This window comes from Gallinula chloropus (assembly GCF_964237585.1).
Source record: "Gallinula chloropus genome assembly, chromosome: 2".
Taxonomy (NCBI): domain Eukaryota; kingdom Metazoa; phylum Chordata; class Aves; order Gruiformes; family Rallidae; genus Gallinula; species Gallinula chloropus.
The window spans coordinates 62789763-62806010 of record NC_140086.1 but is presented as its reverse complement, the minus strand read 5'-3'; the positions used below and the strand labels follow the sequence as shown (position 1 = coordinate 62806010).

At 38.5% G+C, this 16248-nt stretch overlaps 1 protein-coding gene across 1 annotated transcript in view; it reads right to left on the bottom strand.

The window, feature by feature from the left end:
- ZNF407 (zinc finger protein 407) overlaps positions 1–16248 on the bottom strand; it is a gene marked incomplete at both ends in the record, with an annotated part of 319806 nt that overhangs the window by 201823 nt on the left and 101735 nt on the right. The window contains one exon of the mRNA XM_084260279.1: positions 7214–7288. Within this exon, the coding sequence (XP_084116405.1) occupies positions 7214–7288 (75 nt within the window). The remainder of the gene's footprint in view (positions 1–7213; positions 7289–16248) is intronic.

Here is a 16248-nt window from a genome sequence, read left to right as displayed (position 1 = left end):
CTTCCAGGTGTTTTAAGACGTGAATGCTACAGTTACTCTTTCCTTACCAAATGTTGTCAACAGACAACAGCAACAGTCTGCATTAAAAAAACCTGTCCCTAAGCCAATGCCGTATCAGCCAGCTTTCTGTCCACCCTGGAGAAGAGGAGGCTCAGGGGACATCATCATAGTATTCCAGTGCTTAAAGGATGGCTTTTACACAGAGGATGGAGGTTCTCTTTTCACAAGCAGCCCCCTTTCCAGTAAAGGGATGATCTCTGAAGGTCCCTTCCAGCCTCAACTGCCCACCACAGACCAATGCAGAACACACAGTGAGGGCTCATGATGCAGAGGACTGCCTTTACAAGACAAGACCCCCACATTTTTGGAACTTAAAAGTCAGTCAACATATTTATTTTTTTTAATACATTACAGCACTGTGGGGGCAATTTTAGAATTGTGTTCACAGTATCATTCAACTCAAGACATGTTTCTCCAATGTATTTCCACACTGAGGTGATGAAACTTAAGTAAACCTGGGCAAAACCCCATTCTAACTTACTAGATCACAAACCTTCTTTGGCTGCAGAAAGATAGTCCAGATAGCATTATAAGTTGGTGGAAGTATTATGAAGTGTGTGCTTTGAAACTAGAAGCTGAGCTTCTACCATCAGCCACACACAGCACTTGCCACAGCATTTCCACGTTCACTTCCTAAGTCTGCAAAATGTTCCTCATGATTCCTCAGAATAAATGGAAAATATTTCATTGCAGCACAGTCAAGAGATTATGTTTCCATTTCCTTTGCAATGTACTCAATAAATTTGTGTGTTGTATTTTATGGACTGATCAAAGCTGAGAGTCAAGGTACCACCCAGGACACAGAACATTTTAAATCCATAAATGCCACAACGTACAACTCTGTACAAATCCGAAGTAGCGTAACACGCCCTGCACAACAGCCACGGCAGGTCTCTCCATTCCAATCCTGTGCAGGTAAACAGGGATTTGGAGATATACTGCCACCCTAATCCTTCCCCTCTCGGCCTGCACGGTTGACTTGCGCGTCGGAAGCAGCAAGCTGGGGCATATGACTGGAACAACTTCCAGCACTAGAGGAGGGATCAGTTTGCAGCCGACTACTTTTTGGCTGATGGCACGCAGCTATGCGCTGTGTTTTCCTTGGAAACAGACTGTTCTGAAAAAAAAAAACCCAGCAGCTTTCAACAACTACCCATACTGTCTTCCACAGATCCACAGACAACGTTAGCATACACTTGCTAATGAAACTAATGAAACCTAAGCTCTAGACAGCACTTGATTGTTTATGAATACAATGAGATCATAATTTATATCTTGTTATGACACTTAAAATTAGCCAGAGGTGTTCACCGTGGGCAGTGTGCATCCCATTATGTGCTCCCTCTATCTTCTACCCATAACAGCCGAGCCCTCCCAACAGGAAGACTGTTGCTGACTACAGAAATTTCCAAAACATCTCACATCATACCTGACAACTAAAATAAACTTACTTCAGATTGTCCCTCCTTCTGAACTAAACTATAAGATTGCCAGGATTTGATAGGAAGAACAAATATTGAGGAGTAGTAGAATAAATACGTTCTTACACAGTCCTTCAGTTGTTTTTTTCCTGATAAGATACTGAATTTATCACTTGTCTTTGAGAAAAAGGTCTTCAAAAGTATAAATGGCTGCCTATTGTCTTTGGCAAAGCAAACGCATGATGCGTGTACAGACAAGAAGCCAAGAGGAAAGCCAGCTGTGAATTTTCAGCACATCATCTACTTGAAGAAGCTCAGGTAACCCTCACAGCTTCCTGGTGCTCTTTGGGTTGGCCATGGACAGAGAAGAGCACTCTGGTAGCAAGCCATTGTGGAACCTGTACCTACACTCATGCTCCAAAACAGAACAGCACCAGCCAGGAGCTGAACTCCACAAGAAAATACTGCTCTCAAAGGTGAGGTAACCCTCCAAAATACTTAAAGCTTCACATAGATCTTGAGTAAAACTTTAGCTCCTAACTCATGCTAAAATGTTGAGTCCTTTCTACTCCACTCCCCTCAACACAAATTTCTGACTAGTAAATACTTCAAGGAGAAACTAAATTTTCTTCCTTTGGGCTTTTCCACAGAATGATTCTGTAACTCTCCAAGATTCTTTCTGTGCCAAATGCAGGAAACAATCAAGTAAGGCTTTCTTACCCACACAGTTAAACTAATAATGTTAGTTTCAGTTGACAAGCTCAAAACTATTTGCAAGAGGCAGTAAAAGGTGCTGACAAAGCTTGATGGCAAGTCTCTGCACATTACCCCTTGGAGGTTACAGGTGTAACCTGTATCTCCTCTGTGTATCCATCCCTGTGTACTACCAGCACCTCTAACCAGCTAACTTTCTATGAGGTTACTCACTTATCCTTTCAGAACGTGGGTTAGTTCTTACAAGATGACTGCATATATATATATATATATATAAAAATACATATATATATATAAACATATGTACACATGACACATCGCTCTGACTTTTGCCACTTGTTTTCCCAAAATCTGCATTCACAAGCACCGGATCTCTTTACTTCACGTGTACAGGGTAATATTATCCAAAACAGGCACAGCAGAAGTTTCTCTGCTCAAAGAAGAGTGTTTCAAAAGAAAGATTAATGGCTCAATTAAATAGAAGAAGGTCAGACTGATTGACTTCATTCAATTCTAGTTTTACATTCAAAATGGAAATATCAGGACACTGGAATTTATTACAAAATAAAATTTAAAAAAAGTAATAATGTCAAACCCCCATTAGTTTTTCCTGGCTACTTTTCTTTCAGATCTCAGTAATGGCTTCCAATGACATACCATGCTGTCTCACATATCTTATGATATTTGGGGACCACACATATTAGCCACATTTGATATTCCAAAATTCATGTGCGCTTATGCAAGCCCACTGAACAGCACACACTCTGTTTTTACTTTTTAACTCCTCTTTTTACTCCAAAGCAGCTGTGTAAAAAAATACACAAATTTTAGATGTAGGCTACCTTCCAACTTTGTTTGTAAAAACATCCCTTATCGATTCAGGCTGCTACTGCATAGTAACAGACATTTACTTACAGCTGTTGCTTTCAAGTTGAAATTGTTATACAGCTTTTCCAATCAATTCAGATTATTTGAAAATCACATGATCTTCCTATGATGTTGCTAGCACTGTAACATTGATCCCACTTTTAAAGCACATCAAAAAAATGCCAGAACAACCTTACAAAACCCAAATGTGTTATTAATGACTTTTACCCAGTAGGTTTTGTAACACAGATTTTGGTTCAGCAAGTCTTTGTGCTCCAAGTATCTTTATAGATATAAATGATCCTATTTGACTCTATGGTATCATTCATATGCAGAAAGTTATTTCAGAGGCAAGTCCTGATTTCAAATTCATAAGGAAGATGAGGTACAACTGTCAGTTAAAGCCTTACCCTGGCATACTTATATAAAAAAAACCCAAACTCTGAACAGATTCTAAGTCTAGTTTACAAAGTCTTACATACTATGAAATGCAAATGGTACACTCATAACAGTGTCTGAAAAAAATCTTTAAAAGACAGTCAAATGCTTTTTTGTACAAAAATTTTAGAAATCCAGAGTTGTGTTTAACAGCAGCAAATTTCAGTCTCATTGATGACTTAGTGCTTTCATTTCTATTTTCTTTCTTTTATTTGTGTGCATGCTTGTATGTATCTTAAACTCAACAGGGGAATCTCTCTTTGTTCTGTGTTTTGCCACTATTTACACCTAAGTAACATAACAATGTAACAGAAATTAAAGTTGGCACCATTAACACTTCTGATGCGTTCACCTTGTCCTCAACCACATTGTCTCCTAGACACAATAAAGGTGTAGCCAAAGATTTATCCTGCCAATAAGATATAGTTATGGGTCTCATGAAGATTACTGACATGGAAGTACCAAATATGTACTGGCCTTGGACTTAGCAGATAACATGCCAGTTTTGAGACACATTCAAGTTGACAATAAATCAGTATCACAGTTCCAATAACAGGATAAAATACCTCAGAGGAATTTTTGTGTTAAAACATTCCACTTTTGAGTTAGCTATTAAATGGCAATGATTGTAAAGGAGTAGGCAGTAGGGTTTTCTGTGATTGAAACGTGCAAACATTTTAATACAAGGCTGTTTTAAGTTTCTATGATTTTCAACTACACAGCATTATCCCCTCTTCCAAAAATAAAAAAAACAGAAAAAGAAAAAAGAAAAAACTCTAAAAAAACCCCATGTTTTAGTAGTAATCTTATTATGAATTATACTTGTTTTCTATATCTGCACACCCAAACACTTCCAACAGCCTCCACACCACCTCTCTTTTGTGCATACAAAAAAAGCAATAGTTACAGGTTATGGAAAGCTGGAGAGAGCAAGACATACTAGCACAGTACTGCTCACTAAATCGCAAAAGTATTTTTTATCTCCCTCTTGGAACTATCTCAATGTTTGTACCCAAAATTTCTTTTTTAAGAAGTTTGTTAAAAGGGCACCAATTTCTCAGGGTGTATGGCTTATAACTTTATTTTTCCAAGCACCCTTTTGAACTTATTTCAGTTTTCTGGTTTTGATGATAGTCATGCTGACAACTTTTTTTGGTTCATCAAACTCTGTAGTACAATTACATGAATTTACTTTTAATAAATTACCATCTTTGCATATATCAGTCAAACCATGAAGACTAAACACTTGCAAATAAAATGCATTATTAATTTAATTGTCACAGCCTATTTAGCTAGCTTCTATTAGTATTTGCTATTATATGCAATGTATCAGAGGGCTGAATCCAATTCAAAACACAAAGAATAAACTGATTATATTGTCCTAAAGAAAGTAAAAAATAGCAAGCTTGCAAAATTATAATCAAGGCATTCAGGCTTTAAATAGGTAAGAAAACTATCTAACTTAATTTATACCTTTATACCCGAAAGCGATTATTTAACATCCTGAAGAAGGATTTCTTTGGTTCCTAAAGCCATTAAAAGGTATCAAAGTCTCTCTTAATAGGAAGGGAAAGGTGAAAAGGAAAGCAAGGGTGATTTGGTATTTACTGCACTCGATCACATGGCTTAAACAACCATCATCAGAGAGGGACTACTTCTAGCAAATTACGTTGTTGCTGTAGCTCTGCCACAACTATTCCATGCTGCTCTACATTAAGAAGAAGTGCCAGCTAAAAAGGTATTGCAGATAAGAAATATTCAAGAGATGGATGAAGAAGAGAGCACAAAGTCATTCAAGTATTGCTTGTTTCCACAGGCCCGGGGGGGTAAAGCGGCAGCAGCCTGAGTGAGCAGATGGGGCTGGGCGGCTGCAGACCTGAGCTGGGTGCTCCGCTCCTCGGGTAGACGGGGCGGCAAGGGCTGGCTGTGAACCCGCAGAGGGGTGGCTGGGAGGGACCCCCACCCTCCCTCCTCTTCCTCCTCCTCTTTACGCCATACTGGCCAGCCAGCCAGCAAGCCTTTGAGGAGTACAGGAAGAAATGGGGAAAGATGGAAATGGCCAGGAGGCTTTCGGAAGAAACACGCCAGCAAAAGCCAGCAACAAGCGATTTAGATTATAGCATCCTGCTTGTTTAGGAATTCATTTCAAGATGATGATTGCTAAAAATATGCCTCTCAGGCTAAGATACTATATTTGGGAATCTATTGTATGTATCCTTTATTGCACACATATTCACTAGGGTAACGCAAGTTATCTCTGTGTTGTATTTACGATGATTATACAGTAAGTACCCCCTTGTAAAAGAACATATTGGCACTGAATGCTTCCAGTTACAAAATAAGCCACCAGAGCAAAACATTTTTCCTAATTGTTGCGCTGTGACAAAAGATAACCAGCATAAACTTTAATATGATATCTGCTTTGATAAAGCCGGAATTGTTGCTTCGACGAATCAATCTATATTTTAGATGAAATAGATTATCTCAAAACTCTTTAAATAACTGTGTGTTGGGGAAATTCTGGTTAAGCACTTTGTAGAGGAAATCTTACTAAAAAAAGAAATAAGCACCACTTAAATAGGTGAATAGTTAAATGCAAGGTGTATACGGTGTGCTAATTTAACAGTCCGCTCTTGGGTCACTCAGTGATTTAAGTGTGACAGACTTGGGAGGAAAGGGTCTAATTGACCACCATTTCCCATGTCTTTAACAAGAAAAGAACATGACCCAGAAAGAGTTTTGCAGTGCTCTCTTAAGATATCATTTATTTTCCCCATCTTTCACATCAAAACCCCCAAAATAGTCTGCATTTATGAAAGCCTACACCAGAAGAATGAGTTACAAGGTGGTATCACTTGAAACGGTATCAAGTATCCAGCAATGAGCACTGCAGTTGGGATAATTCCATCTACCCAAACTGAAAGAGAACATGCAATCTTTTAGCTATCCAAACACCATCAAGTTTCTAGTTACCCCAAAAATTCAATAAAATATCAATAGCTATGCCATGATGGGCCTAATATATCTGAGGCAAAAATCTGTTTATCTGCAAACAAAGTAATATTCAGTTTGCAAAACACAGTTTACAGAACACATTCTAAACCACGGAAAACATAACCTGCGCACAAAGGGACTTTGAAAATAAATAACTGTACACAGATTGAAAAAAATTAGCTAATTAATTATCAAAATAGCCATAACACTAGATCTCTCTTCCTGCCCATGAACACTGAGAAAACTTTCTTTTTGATTCCTATGTGGCTTTGACCTCAGTAATCAACATAAATCTCAAAACCTAATTTTATAAACCTATGAGCATCAAGGCCAGCAAGAGAGGAAAAAAACTAAATCCCAAAATCTAAAACAAAACAATAAAAAAAGAGTAATATTTGATTTTGTACTGAGAAGGACATTCCAGCTATGGAAATTTATATATAATAATATCACCTTTAAAAAATAAAAAAACAACTTCTGGAAAGGTGCAATCCCTACACTTTTTACATAGAATTGTTTTCTACAGCAATTTTTCTATTGGCATCCACAGATGTGTCATAAGCACCACAGTGGCAGAGCACTTAAGCATGTTAGCTCCCTCTGTAGTTGGAGTTGAGCTAATAGTCCAGATGACTTCATTTTCGGTAAGCAAAATATTTCAGATAAGGTCTCCACATATTGCATGAGGTAAAATCAGGAAAGTTTTTAAATTAGTTTACCTTTCTTTGGGTGTGCCAACTCCATGCTTGCCCAGTAAATGAGTATTCAAATGCTTCTTCATCACAAATGACACCCTACAAAACAAAGAGAAAATCCAGGAAGATAAATTATTTTATTAACACTTTTTAACACAATTTTTTTTTCCCTGTTTGAAGCATGCACTTGATCAGATTTTACTAAAGATGGACTTTTAAAAAAATCCCTGATAGACTATGATTTAGATCTGGGTGTCAACTCCGTAATAACAGGTTTTCTTCAGATTGCAGTTCCTTGGCTATTTTTCTTATGAATAAGTAATCGCTGGCCAAAGAATGGAAAACCTCTTTCTGCTTCCCTTTGCAAATTAGAAAATCTTATACAAAATCCTGATAATACAGTCTACCTAAATAACTTTTCCTCACGTTATAAACTAGTAAGGTTTTAGTTACACCTTTGGATTTATTTAAGCCCGGCGGGCCCAACCCACCACCCTTCTTCACACAAGTAGTTCTATTGTTTTTAACGAGTAACACAAAAATACAGCAAGATTAGATTCTTTAATCACTGCTTATGTCCAGTCAAACTTCATCATATTAATTATTTAAAGAGATGTACATGGAAACAAATGAATAGCCTTTGTTATGTTACAGCTTTGTGAAAGAAAGAACGGAAAACTGGCATTTGTTCAAAGCATCAAGAGCAGCAGCAGAGTATATACTACCTGGCATTGTGTTTCTACCAAACAAAACACAGATAATTTGCTTTAATTTTGGTGGCACGCATAATGAAACAGATAGGAGCCTATCAAGTACCATTCTTCTGCTGATAAGACCATAACATCAATTTAATTATATCATGTGACGCTTCAAACAATTTAGATATCAGACTGAAGCTTCAAACTAAAATGGTTCTCTCGATAAGCAAAAATTTTACTGCTGCAACTTTCAGTGTGAAAAGGGCTTGCAAACATTTTTGTTAATTATGTATTACAGCTGTCCTTCATAAAGTTAATTACTAATAGCTGAAAGGCAATAGACTCTATTTGCATATGTACATGAAAGGCATGACATATGCAAAAATATGATTTTAATTAGCATTCCATGATATGAAGGGCTACAAATCAAACTGGCATGTTATAAGATTTTTAACATTAAACGCTGAATTCATCTGGACGTGTTTGCAGTAATGGACAATGGAAGGACTGTAAAACACTCGCACTATGGGGTATGAGAGCCACAAAAGCCAAGAGACAGTACTTTTCCTTTACAAATATGTTAATGTAGCTTCTCCATGTCGGATCCACTTTGGGCATTTTCACATTATTACAGACAATCTCTCTTGTGCATCCCTTAAGGTGTAAAAATATAAGTCTGTCTTATTTAAATTATAGCAATTTCCTTTTTTTTTTCCCCCGCAAAAAGACATTAAAAAAATGCCTTAAATACTTTTCCCTTGCAACATCTAAGTATGGCATCATAATCATTACAACTGTGAATAATCTATCACACCATTACCAGCATTACTATGCAAGTGTCATCAGAATTACTGTACCTGGGGAAAATAATTGTAAGAAAATAAAGAAAATGTGTTCTAACAGCAGCACAAGGCATTCAAAACATACTGCCCTTGCTCTTCAGCAGAAATGCTAACCATTTCCACACAGCTGTGAACGGCACCAAACCAATTTTAATTCAGCAATAGTGGTATTTTGTGTTATAAACCTCTATTCTCCTCCTCCTCTAAAAGAAAAAGAACCCCAAAGATATCACCACGAAAGGGCAACACATGATGGAAGTTGTATGTTAATGGCAAACTACCCCCTTACAACATAAAGATCCCGACCAGCTACCCAGTATTTCTAGGGAAGTTTGGGGTTGTTTGGGGGATTATTTTTTGTTGTTTGGGTTGTTTTTTTTTCCCCCCCTTTTGAGCCAGTATACTTGAAGCTTCCAAACAGAAGCTGCATGTTTCTTACACCGCACAACTGCAGGGGGTGTACACACACATACCTTGCTGCAAAAGCAAAGACAAAGGCCTTGTTAATAATGTGAAGCAATTAATCTCCTATTAGCTGCCCCCTCTCAGTTGCATCCAGGTTCCAAGTAACCATTTTGCTGCTGTTACACAGCACAAATAAAATGCAGACTGACTCAGTGTCTCAGCACCTACTAACAGTTTAAGCTTTTAACGTTAAGGCTTGAAGACTTAAGACTGGAGGAACCCAGAGTCCTGGATTGCTCAGCACAGCTCAGGAATCACTCCCCACCATAGAGAATCAAACCTTAAAAATAAAAGCAAAGTTGCTATTTTCATAAGAAATTGAGAATGCAGCAAAAAAAGAAAAATAAAAGCAAAGTTGCTATTTTCGTAAGAAATTCAGAATGAAGCAAAAAAAGAAAATTACTAACAAACAGCCTTTATTAAAAAAAAAAACGTATTTTTTATTATTTTTTTCCCTTAAGAATTGAGGCAAAGTCTAAACATATTGGTTTGGATGCTGAATTTGGTGGCAACCTAAACAAGCAAACAAAAAAATCAATGTAGAAACTATCTGTGTATGTTTACCAAATATTGGAGGTGATTTAAAGAGATCCAAAACAAACACAAAGAAGTGTTTTCAGTATATTTTAAACTCCGGGTTTCTTAGCAATTCCTGCTTTAGTATTTAAAAATATAGTGGTTTTACCTGTGCCAATAACTTAGACCTGCCGATGTAACTCAGTTATTCTTAAGATACTGCCAGAAGGGAAGAGATGGACATGACTTAGCTTGGTCTTTTCAAATGAATCTTAAGGGAAGTCTGGCTGGCACCAGTAAGGACTCAAGAAGCCATCACTTTCAAGACATGTTGCTCTAATACATCTTCAAATCAAAGAGAATCTTCCTGCCAGCTGCAGTAAGCACCAATTCAGGCTTCACTGAATTCCTTGTTTCTTACTTTTTAATCCTGGTGGAAATGGAAACACTCAAGTGCTAGAAATTAACAGGTTTCAGAAGCACATCTGAAGAGAGTAGGAAAAATCTGTAATTGCCACGCTCTGCTGTTAGCAATACAAACACTCCCAGCCAGACATGAGGCCTGGAACCAGCTTCACGAACTCTGATCTGGGCATACTCATCCCCAACCCACACAAAGACAGGCAGTCACAGCTCCCCTGCTCTCCTGAGGGTCAGTTCCTGTAGGGCAGGAATGTCTAGTCTACACATCCACACCATGGTCGCTATGAGTTCCCTCCACTCATTAGAAAAACTGCACCTGGAAGCCCCCTCTCGCAATGGAAAGAGGTGAACAGGTAGGGGTTTGCTTGCTTGCAATGGCATTGGTTTAAAATATCAGTGATTTCCAACTGCTCTAACTCCAAACTAGCAACGTCCTCCATCTTACACACTACATTCAAACTTCAGCATAAACTAAAGACAGCTTGGGAGATGACATGGAGCTTTAGAATAGCATCCTACAGACACATTTTGTGCATAAACTGTAAATAAAAATAATTTTCAAGCATAAACATGCGAGTGCCTTTCCCAAAATTTGGGGAATATTCTGTTTTCAGTTTAGAAGCATTGTGCCTTTGTAGGAACGTGCCCACTCATATGCCATGGCAGTCTTTAAACAGTACTTGGACTCACTCTGGGATGTCTGTAACCTATTCAGGAGCCTCTATGGACTTGTCTTGAGTTATAAAAAGCACATTTTAACGTACAAAAGAAACAAAGGGACTTCTAATTCTGGGAATAAAGAAACATATTGGACAATCTTCCACTTTTTATTCTAGTGTAATACAAGATCTTCAGCATGTACAATGTTTATCATCGCAATACCCAAGGAATATGAACAATCTGTCATGTATTGTCTCTTCTCTCATTTCCTCTGCCCAGAGAGAATTGTGCTCTGTGAAGTATCTTGTTTTGAGAGGGCAAAAGATTCTAGGTTTTATTATGCTTTGAATCTCTAATAGCTTTTTTTCTTTTTAATATGTACATCACTGTGTTAGTGAAAAGCCAAGTTAAAAAACCCCAAATGCACAGAAACCAAAAGGAGCATTCTGGACCATAAAGTCATGAAATCTGTTATTTCCTGGGTGTTTATGAAGTGCTCAGCCTTGGCCAAGCTCCAAGGAAGGAGCTACATCTTACCTCTACCAGAAAGTCTCTTGAAGCCATGTCAACAGACCAGTCATCTTGTTAACTGCGTGTAACTGCTGAGGAGGACCAGCACGAGAATTTATTTTGTGCAACTCTACAAACAAGGTATCCAGCACTTGAAGAGCAATTTTAAATCACTTCTCAGTGGATACATTGCTCTCTGCAACTGCTCTCAAAGAATTTATCTTTCAGACAACAATGTTCAATGACGACGGAAAAGTCTGAGAAAATAGCAATGAATATCTACCCTTTATTGATATTCTCAATATCCTTTACATCTCCTTTAAACTGTCCAGAACCTCTTTATACATGAATTTAACTCACATGACATGCGCAGGCCCCAAGTATACAGGATGTATTAAAGGGGTCATTGAAAGGCTTTTTAAAAAACCACAACCAACCAACCAAACAGCAAAACAAACACAACAACAGGGCCACAACCAAAACCCAAAAAGTCAGAATAGAATGTCATTATTTTTAAATTACTTAGTACTTAGTTTTACCACAGTTTTCAGGCACTCAGAGGAGACAGAATGGTTTACCATTTTGGATAAAATAGGAGATCTGGCAGCTTTAAGGAACATTAAGAAAAAGGATCTCTAAAACTTTTATCCACCATCACAGCATATGAGGAAATAATATATTACCCTGTCTGCATCAGGTTTTGTTTTCCATGAGCTGTGCTTGAAATTCTATCTCCACATCTTCACCCGAGGCAAGAACCAGAACACCCAGGCAAGCTGCATGGGTCATGTCTAGAACGCAGACAGTGCGTTCAGGCGAGTAAATAGCTATGTGGACTCAATGGTTCTTACTGTGTGAATGAACTGCTCTTGTTCTGTACCATGTCTTGAAAAGCACTGCGAACCCTAATTGATTACAGTTGAATGAGTGGTTCACATGGACATGGAGTCATGCCAATGGATGTATCAATTAGTAAGAGAAAGAAATAGCGCAGTTTCCCAAGGAATATCACGGCCCATATGTAAATTGTTAATTTATATGCAATTAAATGTCTCAGAAGCACTAGGTTGGAAAAGACCTTTCAGATCATCAAGTCCAACCATACCTGTTCTCTACTAAACCATACCCCTAAGCACCTCGTCTACCTGTCTTTTAAATGCAACCAGGGATGGTGATCACAGGCTTTTGCATATTCTTTAGATTTCTACGTACAGAAGTAGAAGTTCACATATCCAAATAAGCACTTAGTCAAACAGTACATAAACAGTCTACACAAACTTTAAAAACTTAAAACTCTTCAAGTCTCAAAATTGTATAACAAGTCGCTACCCAAATCTCATCTGTCAGGATCTTGTATTCAGCAGGTCAGCTTCAGGAACAAGAGCGTAGGGGAAAACACTGAACTGCCCAGAAAGCAGTGGTTTTCTCTGAACAAGTAATCTTTGTTTCCATGCATCAAAAGTCTAAATTCCTGGGAATTTCTTCAAGTCCATCATCCATGGATGTTTGCTGATTTTTGAAGGGTCCAGACTGGGGTGCTGATAACTCTCGTGCATGACTGTGCGCAAGGGACTCAATTTAAAAAAGAGTATCTGGCAGGGCAGAGTCTGGTGTGGAAGATATCCAGTAGTCTGAAAGGCTTCATGCCCTTTGTGACAAGATGTCAGGCTCAAGTAAATATCTGGCAGGGCGAAGTCTAGTGTGGAAAACATCCAAATATCTGAAAAAACTTCATGCCCTCTGTGACAGGACGTCAAGTCCTAGAACCCTGCATAGGAAAGCTGGGGGTTTTCTGCTGACTCATTTAGCAGCCAAATGAAGCAGGTCTTATTACTTCCAGCTAACAGTTATGGTTATTCTTCCTAAGTCATATAAAAAAATAAAAATCAGTAACATTTCAGAAGGTTAACAAGTCATGCCTAATCACCCAGCCTGTGATGTTCAGAGCACTGTGACCCACCGCCTTACAGTCCCTGTAGACCCCACGTGCTAAAGGAGGATACACTTATTTTATGCTCCACCCTCACTAACATGTGTAATCAAACTGAAAAGTGAAACTCGTGAATTTGGCATATGTGGCTCCTTCCTCCTCATCTTCATGTGCAATCAGCCTGGCAGACCTGAAAATGCAACCTTTTTCTCTTAAAAAGAGAAACCAGAAGAGGCAAATTAGGACAACTTTGCCATCACTAACAAGACAAGAAGCGGAGTAACACAGCAAGAATATCACAGTTATTCATGGAAGCTGAAAACTAACAAAAATTTTACATTTCTGAGAATTATTGTCCTTTCTGCCTTCAGTTTGAAGGTGGCATTTTTTTTTTACAATTTTCCATGCAACAACCAGCTGTTTCATAATTATGTATTAACTTTTCAGCTTTGCCATGGAGATGTTCTGTTGCTGAAGTTCAAAACCCAACGCTTTCAAAAATTAATTTTAGGCCAATATTCAATCATCAGTGCAACAGACTTATAACCACCTCTTCTAAAAATGCCTCATCTCATTTTTAGTCTCACTTGGAATGAGCTAGCAATGAAGTCAGCATGCCCAATGAAAAAAATCTGAACGGAGAAGACTTCTATTAGTGGAATGCCTGTACACAGCTTGCACCCAAGGTAGACTTGAGTCTATCACAGCAGCTACCATTCCTGACTTGCTCTGAACAGGATGACAGACAACAGGATTGTCAATGTGCTGCTCAATGACCTGCATCAATCTCAAGAATAATTTACTGCTGTATCAGACAGATCATTATGGATGAGTTGCGCACTATCAATCAATCGACTGTGTTGTTCCTGCATATTCCTGCATCTATCACCCAGAAGAGAGAGAAATCCCTCAACATATCCTTGTTGCTTTCTGCCACCAATCTGCATCCTTCAAGATGCGAAAGAAATATTAACCACGTGGCCAAAAAGTAATGGGCACGATTACCTCCTTTTCCATGTTCTGACAGAAAAGACCTGGGTACAAAGGAAGAGGAAGCTAAACAAAACAGAAAAACTTCTCTATTGTTCAACATAAGCTGGCTTGGAGGCATCTTGCCATCCCTCTTTTAAGAGATGTACGTTGTAACATCCATTTATTGTGCCATTGCAAGGACTCTGGCAGTATTTACATTATTTCCAACACACACACCCCAAGCAAACTTGCAGATTTGTTATCGTGTGCTTATTTCATAACTGCAATCAGAAAAGTAAGTTAGCTATAGGTTCAATCTGAATTTTATTGGTTTGGAGGTTTTGCGGTGGGTACTTTTTTCAAATTCCCTTCAATAGCAGACGCACGACTAAGCCAAGTCCAGTTACTAACATAAACCCGTGGGGAAACTGAAGAGTGCAACCAGGAACTTTCCGATTTGCAGACACAATAAAAAGCTGCTTGCATGACCTGCCGTGAATGCGGCACAGATTACACACACTGACAACAGCTTCTAGAGACTATGCACTTTGCTTCCTTAAAGCCACTGCACTCTCCTGCGCCTAACTGCCTCCTGAGAAGGGGACTGAGCTACTTCAAAGGAATCCTACCGCGTGGCTCGAAGAGCATAGGCTAGACGGCACAATTAAACCTGAGCGCACGCACAAGTACCTCGATCAGTGCTGCCGTATGACATACGTAAGAAATGCGGTTCGGACCGTATAAAACACTGCCCATACACTGTCAGGCACACAAGCATAAAAAGTGACAGAACAGGGCCCAAAGCATTACCCATTTCATAATACCAAAATAAAACACTACCAGAAGGTCATGCCTGCTGTTTCAAGGCGTAACAGCGAGTAAACCAAGGGAAATACGAGTCAGCTTAAAATAGAGGATTTCTCCAAAAACATGAACTGGATCCTCCCTTACCGTACACCCTATTGCATCTTAGATGAACAGTGGAGAGTTTTAAGTGGTGGCATCTCCTCACTGCACCCACCCTTCAAGCATCAGGAATTAGCAAAGTTCTAAAACATAATTTCTGGATAGGCTAAAAGTGAACGACCAGTGAAACAGGTCAGCCCAACAGCCCCCTACCTCTAAAAAACAGACGAACAACCCCCCCCCCCAACCAATCAAAAAAAGAAAACCAACCCCACAACCCCAAACAAATGTGATCAACTGTAGAAATGCACACCTTCTAATTCTCCCCAAACACCTATGCTTAGAAATGAAACTGAGGTTGTTCATGCACCATTACTAAAAATAATAATCTACTTCAACAATATGCTGCTGGGTATTCTTCTCAAAGTAAAATGTAATAAAATATTTTATTTTTGGTTTAAACTTGATTTTTCCTACCAAATGTGAATTGTTCCACTGTCCATCTAAATAGCCACAATTATGTAATGGATTATTTTTTAAAAAAAAAAAAGTTACTAAAAAGTGAAATAAAGAGGATTGTTTATTACACACTATATTGCTGAACTAATAACTGTGAGTAAACAAATGGCTCTCTACTTACTTTGTTTGCTAATGAGCAGACTAAAAATAGCTGAACAGTGGCAAAAAACTTTAAAGTCAGAGGGTTTTCACTCTGTCAGGAAATCACCTTACAAATATATGAGAAAATTAGTACTGGTACAAGAAATGTTTGTTTCAATATTCAGAGGAGTTAATGAATGTTAAGTGATAATGGTAGACAGCAGCAGTATGTAATTACATTTCTAAACACACCTTACCAAATCGCTTCCGAGCTAAAAGAATCACATGTTCTATTAATTTTCATTGGTTATCAAACATCTGTAACTGTCACCTCTAACAGGTGTTTGGTAATCTAACAGCTGCACAAAGTACTAAAAAAAAAAAAAGACAGGAAAAAAATGGAGAGACAGAATCACAGTGTGCTTTCTGTAGCATCGCTGTCAACCTCTCGCTCTACCACCATGCAAAACCCCCTTGCCTGAATTCCAAAATGCAGCCTTAGGCTCCGTGTTGGGAGTGCCTTGCACCATCACCCAG